Below are 9,859 nucleotides of genomic sequence, written 5' to 3'. Positions count from 1 at the left end.
TAGAAGCAACATAATTAATCAGCTTATTTGCTCTTATTAAATCTCCGAGCCTCATATGTCCTCCACAGTAAGTATAGCGTAACAGTGCATTGTATAACACAAGACACTTCCTCATTGCTAGTCTGCTCCCTCCCTCACAGGTTTCCTCAGCAGCCTTTGTAGCAATGAGTGAGGCGTTTATCTGGGTGTTATCTAAGCTTTGGCTTGTAAACAAGTAGGCTGTGTCTCCTGATCAGTTGGGAGTGGATAGATTCTATAGCTCCTCAGTCTCAGATCCCATCCCCCTTTTTTGTTGAAAGCTATAAACCCACAATGCTTTCGTTTAAGGCAGAGTGGGAGATTTCTCAGCACTGCAGACTTTCAGCGAAAAACATGGAACTGAGAAGAAAGTCTTCCTCGTTTCCTTCTGTTATGTAAAGAAATGTGTAGAAGGATCCTGCAGAGAGCCTGAAAGTAGGTGAGAGGCGAGGGATTACTGTATTGCCATAGGTTTTACGCTTCTACAGTACGTAACAACGTCTGGATCTTTTATTGCTGCTACTTCGCAAACATTTCTTCTGTTGATGTCTTTTCTTTTTTCTACTTCTATTTCAGTTGATGAAGGCACGCTTGGTTGCTGTTCTTGGTGATCTATGGCATCTACTGGTCCCACCTGTCTACTCGCTCATCCTGTGATTGTGTAACGTATTTCATCTTGTGCAGAGTGGTAACCTAGTGTCCTATGGCTCTTTATTGGATAATAGGACTTGTGACGGGCCTGGCAGCTCTCCATTTCCTACAGAAGAAGTTTTTCCCCTACTTTTGGGTTGATCTGAGATACCTGTTGAAAGTAGTCCGCTACGGACTTCTGATTGAGACGTATAAAAAGACAGGTCATGTGGTGACTGTTGTAGATCGTTTCATTCAGCAAGCTCAGCGGGTCCCTGATAAGGCTTTTATAATATTCCACGGAGATGTCCACACTTATCGAGATGTGGACAGAAGGAGCAATCAGGTGTCGCACTGTTTCCTGAAGCATACCTCATTGAAAAAGGGGGATACGGTGGCTATGCTTATGAACAACGAACCAGATTTTCTGAACGTGTGGTTTGGGTTGGCTAAACTTGGCTGTCTGGTGGCATTTCTTAATTACAACATCCGATCCCGGTCCTTACTGCATTGCTTCCATAGCTGTGGAGCCAAGGTTCTTATTGTGGGAGAAGGTAATCGGAAATCATAAAGTATTTTCAGTTGTCTTGGTCATATAATTTACATATTTGTAAAGCACTAAGTACTTACTGGATATTATTCAGATGTAGCATTACTGCATTCAGAATCCTTGCTGGTGTTCATGCTAGTTAAAACTTTTTTGTGACCTTGGACAATGTTTGCAAAATTGAGTAAGTATACATACACATGAATACATGGCAACTAGTAGGCTGGATCTTGCCGTCAGAAGTTGACAGACCCTGTGTAAAAAGTGCTGTAGGCATATGGTTGTTAAGATGCAGGTGGCTGTTGCTGCCTAGCATCCTCAGTTGCTAGTACACAGGCAGCTATTGCCAACGAGTGTCCTCCGTTGCTAGGACGGAAGCGGCTGTTGCCTTCCACCAACCTCCATAGGACGCAGTCAGCTCTTGCACTCCAATAGAGTACATTTAAACAATGGGTGCCTGACCAGTGGCCCGGGGGCCACATGTGGCCCGCATAGCCCTCTGATGTGGCCCACGACCTCCTGCTCTGGGAAAGAATTGAAAGAAAACTGTTATTAAAGGTCAGTTCATTGCTAAAATCACAGTACATACATGGGTATATCTTTTCTGCAGTGGTTACTGGGCTGCTTTCAAACTGATCCGCAGGTGCACTGAGCCATAGATTTCTATTATTACCTGCAAGTTTGGTGAGCTTTCTGAAAGTGCACCAAACCTGCAGAATATAATAGAAGTCTATTGCAAACTGCAGGAAAGCCAAAGGTACACTGTGTTGAACAAGTGTAAACTGCAGCGCATCAGTGTGAAAGCAGCCTTGGACCCCTTTCACACAGTCAGTCCGACAGTCCGACCAACTGGACCCTCCATTCACCTCTAAGTAGTGGCAGACATAAACCGACTTGTGTTCTACCTCCAATACGATCCGCTAAAAAGTATCGTGGGCTGCGTCCGTGTCCGCTCTGCAAATGCAGAGCGGATACGGACATGCCATCCACCCGCTCCGCTCATTGTGGCCTGTGACCAGTTACCAAGTCGCTCAAGTGGCCCTCGCTCTTCAAAAGGTTGGGCACCCCTGATTTAAACTGTATGCATAAAAACCGTAGCATGAACGGTACAGCGTGAAATATGGTCTCTATGTAGAAGTCTTGAAATGCATATTTTTTTTTTATAGATCTGAACACCGTGCAGCTTTACAGATCATTATGCTGCTTGGTGAATGGGTCCACAGAAAACCATACACCTGTGTTCAGATCCGTAAAAATAGACAAGACGTTTATTATTCTGAAGACCTCTGGAAAAACTCTTAATTAGGAAGAGGTGACATCTCCTGTCTAAAGAGAGATTCATGCATTTCAAGACAAAACAGTAAATACAAAAATGCAGAAATACTCTTGTGCATGAGTATGGTAGCTTAGCACCCATATACGTAGTAGTCCACTTCAAAGGGGGTATTGCTTCAAACCTTGTTACCCTGTAGGACTGGGGTTGTCCTTACTGTCGCTATGAAAATAGAAAGAAAGAGGGAGCACCAGCCCAGTGCATTTTTCCACATGTATTTATTGCATAATAAAATGATTAAAAAAAAAACTACTCATAAGCATGAGGAAATAGGTTCGCTCATACAAGACACTTGTCCATGGCTATACAGTATAGCTACGGACAAGTGTCTTGTATGAGCGAGCCTATGTCCCCATGCTTGTGAGTAGTTTTTTTTTAATCATTTTATTATGCAATAAATACATGTGGGATAATGCACTAGGCTGGTGCTCCCTCTTAATTTCCATTTTTTTTATTCATTATGCCCCTTTTTTTTTTTTTTTTTTTTTTTTTTTTTTTTCTTAAATTTATGGTACTAACTGCAAAAAAGTCTTTCAGTAAGGCTGCTTTCACACTGGGGCGGTATTCAGGTGTTACAGAGCTAAAAATAGCGCCTGTGTAGCGCCTGAAAAAAACCGGCCCCTTTCCCTCCAGTGTGAAAGCCGGAGGGCTTTCACACTGGAGCGATGCGCTGGCAGGACGGTGAAAAAAAGTCCTGCTAGCCGCATCTTTGGAGCGGTGTATTCACCGCTCCTATACCGCTCCTACCCATTGAAATCAATGGGACACCGCGGCAATACCTCCGGCAAAGCGCCCCTGCAGCGGCGCTTTGCGGGCGGGTTTAACCCTTTTTCGGCCGCTAGCGGGGGTTAAAACCACCCCGCTAGCGCCCGCAGACCGCCGCTAAAACGACGGTAAAGCGCCGCTAAAAATAGCGGCACTTTACCGCCGACGCTGCTCCCGCCCCAGTGTGAAAGCAGCCTTATTTAGGGTTTGATTTACTAAAACGAGCGTGCAAAATCTGGTGCAGCTCTGCATAGAAACCAATCAGCTTTCAGGTTTTTCATCAAGTGCTAACTGAACAAGCTGAAGTTAGAAGCTGATTGGCTACCACACAGCTGCACCAGATTCAGCACTCTCACAGTCCACTTTTGTCAAATGGATCAAACAAAATGTATCTCTGATTTGATACACAAAAGCAGAAAAGCATCTCTGAAAAACAAAAGTTTACCCAATGCTAATATTTATGTTTGCATGTATTTATATAAAGCACTTGTGGCCCTATGCTTAGAGCATCTGGAGAGAAAGGGAAGCCCCATCCTATTCAAACTGTAATGAATTACTTTTGATTTTATGAGATCTATTATATTGTGAGGATTTGGTATGAATTTTGGATGTTGGCAACAATACGGAGACTCTTTTCGGGGATAGGGTTGTTTTTTTTTTTTTTTTTGTTTTTTTTTGTTTTTTAGGGGGGGATCCATTGAGGTTTGGCTACAATTTTAGTTGTAGTAAGTATATGAAAAGGCACACCAAGTAGGTGTAATCTAATTAAACTGAATTATATAAGTGTTTTGCTGTTATCATAATTTCCATCTGAGCAGTGCAATGTAAAGCAAAATTGTTGGTGAGAAGATTTTTAATTTTTATTTTTTTTGCCTGTTTCACTTTAAATTTCACAGGCTGCAGTGAAAAGGTTAATATTTAGAATTTCTGAGCCACAAGTGAGGCCTCAGTTAGGGGACGCCTTTTTCCTGTGTTCACTGCCATGTGCTTCTTCTATTATGTACTTCATGCATTTCACAAAAGAACAAGAAACAAACCACGCATATGTACAGCAAACACAGATCTTTCGGGTCTATCATACCACAATCTAGCAACCAAAATATGCAGAGAATAACAGTATATGAAGAGGAATATCGAAGATATCCCATTGCATTCCCCTCCTGTGCATTTTTTTCAGAAAATAACATTAGTTGTCCTAACTTAAAGCGGTAGTAAACCCGCATTTTTTTTTTTTTTTTTTTTTTTTTTTTTTTTTAAAAACCTGCAAAGCAAAAGGCATAATGAGCTAGTATGCACCGCATACTAGCTCATTATGAAATACTTACCTTAGAACGAGGCCCCGACATCTCGCCCGATCCATGCCGAGGAAGCCGACATGCTCCCTCGGCGTCTCTTCCGGGTATCGCGGCTCCGGCGCTGTGAGTGGCCGGAGCCGCGATATCGTCACTCCCGCGCATGCGCGCGGGAGATTTAAATCCGGCCGGACGAGCGCTGCCGGATTTTCGCGGAGAGAACCCCCTTGTGCGCATGCGCCGCTGCAGTCAGCGGCGCATACCGAGGGGAATATCTCCTAAACCGTACAGGTTTAGGAGATATTTTTTTTACCTACAGGTAAGCCTTATTATAGGCTTTCCTGTAGGTAAAAGTTAAAAAAGTGGGTTTACTTCCACTTTAAATGACAGTTCATAGAACATAGTGTGCATAAAGTTGCTTACCAGTTCATATCGGGCAACGCAAAACCTACTCAACTTTGAGATGCCTATAATTCTGGTATGATGATCTATGCATTAACCACTTGCTTACTGGGCACTTAAACCCCCATCCAGACCAATTTTCAGCTTTCAGCGCTGTCACACTTTGAATGACAATTGTGTGGTCATACAACACTGTAACCAAATGAAATTTCTATCATATTTTTCCCCCAAATAGAGCTTTCTTTTGGTGGTATTTGATCACTTGTACGGTTTTAATTAATTTATTTTTGTTTACTTAAGACCAAATTTTTTTTTTTAGTTTTAAAAAGTTATAGCGGGTAACTTTTGTCTGTCATTGATGTATGCTGATGCGGCAGCACTGATGGGCACCGATAGGTGGCAGTGATGGGCGCTGATGGGTGGTTGTGATGGTCACTGATCGATTTCACTGATAGGCAGCACTTCTAGGTGGCACTGATTGGCACGGTGGGCATTGATAGGTGGCACTTGTGGGCATCAATAGGTTGCACTTGTGGGAATTGATAGGTGGCACTTGTGGGCACTGTTGGTTGGTAAATATGAGGAATAATTGCCTCTTCCTCTTAGGGACTGATGTCCCTTTAAAGATAAGCCGGTGATCAGCTTTTTTTTCTGCTCCGCTGTCAGCGTGAGGATAAAAATAAAAAAATCACGGAACTTTTGTTTACATCACGTGATCAGCTGTCATTGGCTGACATCTGATCACATGGTTAGGGGCCTGGACCGGCCCCTTACTCAGATCGGTGATCACCCAAGTCTCGGTGACTCGGTGATCACAGCACACTCCGCACATGCCCTGCGGGGAGCGTGCACAAGGGAAGGGCGTCATATGACGGCCTCCGGGAAATTCACATCCAACGTTTGGCCATAGCGCGGATGTCAGGTAGTTTTTTCCTCCGAGAACAGTTGCAGGAACTCGACCATGCCTGCCACACTTGCATACCTGCCAAATGGCATCAACTAGTAGCTCTTCCCTCTGCATACAACCCCCTCCCTTCACTGCCCTCATCCCCCCTCCCCACCTCCTTAAAAGCTCCACCATCTGTCATATATCTTACCTTTGTTGCAATATTAAGCTGAAACACCTATCCAGCTATAGTACCTCCCAGCATACTATATTATAGTCACTTGCAAGGGAGATTATGCAGTAGAAGCATAAACAACTGGTCACCAGGGAAAAAAATGGAGACCACAGAGGGTGCAGCCTACCACGCACCCTCTCCTGCCCATGACTGCACTAAACCCTGGGCACCTGTTCTGTATCTCCCCTGTCCCTGTCCGACACTCAGTGGGATCTGCGCAGGAGATCTGACCTGTGGGAGCTAATGGGAGATAAGCTATCACTTGTAAATGCAGAAGCTGGACTTCAGTGTTACCAAGTGATGGTGGTGAGCCGGGATCAGAAGACCTGAGCCAGAGGTGGTGGGACTGAGTTTCCCCTAGTTCCTGCGGGAAAAAAAGCCCTGGTTTTGCCCACTCGTTGAAGGAATACAGATATTCCTTGTTTAAGGACTTGCCTGTTTAACGACTGCTCGGACTTACAACCAGCTCTCCCCACCTGAACAACACCCTGTACATCATTGTATTGTATAGTACAGTACAGAATTTTCATTTGTGTTCTGTACTTATGCAAATTAAAAACAACTTTATTGAGCTGGAGTTTTGTGTTTTTAGACCTTTTTTTCACAATACAGTAGTTCAGAATGGTTTAAATATTTCTCATCTCACCTTCCAGGACGGCAACACATTAGAGATGATAGGCTCCTTACTACAGGAAACACAATCGGTTCAAAGCTGTTCAAAAGGCCCCACCTTACCCCTTGTTTTCAGTATTGATTGTGTTTCTCCTACAGCTAAACATTTTTTTTTTTTTCTCTCTAACCAGAAGACCGAGAGTTGGATGGTCTCCCTGTGAGCCAGGTTTAGGAATGCCGGTGAGGGCGGTCTGGGTGTAGCTGAATCCCTCACTGTTGCACACTGCTCAGCAGCTTGGGTCTCCTCCCATCTTCCCCTTTGTGCAATGGGCGCCATTTCTCTGGAGGGGAGGACCTCGCGTGCTCCAAGCCTCACTCTGAGCCGGAGCTTCCAGTCAGGGCAGGAAGAGGGGGGGGGGGGGCATGCCTACCGTGACCCAGGAAGTGGGTTTAAAACGTAGAGGAGACGCTAGACTCGTGTGACTGCGGAGACTGAAGCTTTCTTGTTTGTACCAGGACTCGGCGAGCTGAAAGTCTGCCACGACCCCACTCATGGAAAAGTAGGATGGAAAGGCAGCACAGGTGGCTGCAGGCAAAAGCAAATCAGGCCCGGTAAGTGCCTTTTACTTATTATGGGGGGGTGACACCAGACTAGCCCTTAGTTGTCCCTGGTGTACCCCCCATGCACTCACCTCGGGGGATAGGGGAATGCAGCCATGTTAAAGGGGACAGGAAGAGTGACTGTTGTTGGTTTCCTCTTCTCTTGCAGATTCCCCAAGTGGAGCTCAGGAGGTCTCTGATAAATCACCTTCTACATCTGCTAGCACTAGTGCCTCAAAGTGTGGTAAATGCCGGGAAAGATTGTCTAAATATCACACCAAGCCTTTTTTTTATTGGTGCATTAACAAACTGGCTGGGAAAGAGGCCTCTGGATTAATGAAAGTTTTCCTTAAAAATGTGCAGGAGGAAATGATGGCCATTATTCAGTCTTTCCGCACCTCTGTAGCCACCCCCCAGGTAGTAATCTCAGAGGAACTCACTCCTAAAGAGGGCCCCTCATCTCAGGAGAGTTTGCTGGCCAAACCAGGTCCAAGTAGCTTTCTGCCTCTATCTCAGGGACTCCCCCCAGACACAGGCCGAGGAGGAAGAAGAGATGGAGGATACAGAAAGTCAGGAAAAATCTGAGCCCAGTTCAGAAGAGGAGGCTGACCCAGGTCTGGATAGTGATCGGGTTAAACAGACATCTCTTTGGCTTAGAAGACTTGGAGGGACTCCTTCAGGTGAGCTATGCCACTGAAGAGATCCCTGAACCAGCTAAAGAACCCTTTGCACAAAATAAGATGTACAGGGGGTTGGTGAAAAAACGGTCAAGAGGTATTTCCCCTACACCAATCCTTGAAGGAGTTTCCTAAAAGGAGTCTGGTCAAGACTAAGATTTGAAAAAGAATGTTTCCCTTCAAAGAGGAAGAAGTGTAAAAATTTTGAAAGGTCCCTAAGTTTGATCCCGCTCTTTCTCAGGTATCAAAGTCTGACCTCTCCTTTGAGGATGCAGGGAACATCTGGGATGCTATGGATCGCAGATCAGTGTCCCTATTGAAAAAAAGCATCAGAGGCCAATTCTTCGGCTATGGCCCCAGCCTTAGCAGCAACCTGCTTGCCAGGAATGCAGACTTCTGGATAGAGAGACTTAATAAACACCCCTCACAGGGTAATAAGTCTCAGGGAGTTCTGAATTCTCTTTCAGTAATAGGGAAGGCTGTAAGTTTCTTGGCAGATGTGGCTGTGGAGTCAGTGAAAGCCTCAGCCAAAACGGGGGCCCTGATTAACTCACCCAGGAGGGCCATATTGGTTAAAGCCTGGGAAGGCGATATTACCTCAAAGACCAAACTGTGGTCTCCCCTTTGAAGGGTCTTTGCTGTTTGGATCAGGCTTGGATAAGGTTTTGACCAGGTCCTCAGAAAAAGGGAAGAAATTTCCTCTCAAACCCAGATGGGAAAGCTACAGGAAATTTTTTCGAGGCTCCTCGGGACAAAGTCAGCAAAGATTCAAGAAAGAACCCAGCAGAAGGTGGGGGTTTGGTAAAGGTAGGCAAAAAGTAAATTTACTCTTTCCCTCTACAGGCCAAAGAGTCCAAGTGACGCCAGAATCAAGGTAGGGGGCAGGCTGTCTCATTTCATCTCCCGCTGGGAGAAAATGCCAGGCAGTCCATACATTATCAGCTTGATCAGAGAAGGCTACCACCAAGAGTTCTCATCAAAGCCCCCACCTATGATTACGCTAATACATCCTCCGAAGGATGCATTAAAAAATAAGGCCCTATTAGAAGGCATTCAGGAATTGGTGGAACAGGTGGTAGTTCCAGTACCAAAAAAAACAGCGATAACAAGGCTTCTACTCCCCACATATTTGTGGTACCCAAGCCTTCAGGAAAGTATCACCTTATTATAAATCTCAGGAACCTAAACAAATTCCTAGAATGCAAGAGGTTTTCCATGGATGTTTTCATGACTACCTTGGATCTCAGGGATGCATATTTATGTTCCGATATTTCCGGAACACTAGGCATTCCTGAGATTTGTGGTGGTAACCCAGGAAGAGGTTTTCCACTGGAAATATAAGGCACTCCCCTTTAGACTAGCGGCCAGTCCAAGGATCTTCACAAAGATCCTAGCAGAGGCAGTAGCCTATCTCCATCTCCAAGGGATAGCATTAATACCTAACCTGGACGACCTGCTCTTTTTTGGTCTGTCAGCCACGCAGGTGGAAACAGACATCCAAAGGGTGATCTCTGTCCTGCAAAAGCTAGGCTGGCTGCTGAACAGGTAGAAATCATCTCTGGAACCAGCTCAGGTCCAAACCTACCTTGGCTACCCAGTAGATTCTCAGGCTCAAAAGCTTTTCTTCCCAAGGGAAAAGGTGGAGAAAATAGTCGCAGGCATCAAAAGGCTGATAGGAGCCCCCGTGTGTTCTAGAAAGGAGATCCTCTGGGTCCTGGGACTCATGTCAGCCAAAATTTCTAGCAGTGGTTTGGGCACAACTGCACTCAAGAGACCTTCAATTTTTTCATATTTCCTCTTGGGACAAAAGGAATGAATCCCTAGATGGAAGTCTAATCTTCACTTCTCAGGTAAAATCCTAC

General features: G+C 45.1%; 1 protein-coding gene across 2 annotated transcripts in view; it reads left to right on the top strand.

Annotated features, from left to right (window-relative positions):
• The first annotated feature begins 222 nt into the window (after nt 1–222).
• The window catches only part of SLC27A6 (solute carrier family 27 member 6), a 72,936-nt gene continuing 63,299 nt past the window's right edge, over nt 223–9,859 (top strand). Inside the window, exons 1-2 of one of the 2 annotated variants that reach the window (XM_077462138.1) lie at nt 223–453; nt 595–1,202. In XM_077462138.1, the coding sequence (XP_077318264.1) occupies nt 722–1,202 (481 nt within the window). In that variant the 5' untranslated portion in view covers nt 223–453; nt 595–721. Of the gene's footprint in view, nt 458–594; nt 1,203–9,859 lie in introns of both variants that reach the window. The other variant, XM_077462137.1, reaches the window with a different exon arrangement.

Source organism: Lithobates pipiens, unplaced genomic scaffold (genome assembly GCF_037356315.1).
Source record: "Lithobates pipiens isolate NorthernLeopardFrog02 unplaced genomic scaffold, aLitPip1_a1.2 Scaffold_3, whole genome shotgun sequence".
Lineage (NCBI taxonomy): Eukaryota > Metazoa > Chordata > Amphibia > Anura > Ranidae > Lithobates > Lithobates pipiens.
The sequence above is the reverse complement of the archived record's forward strand: the minus strand, read 5'-3'. Positions and strand labels throughout refer to the sequence as shown.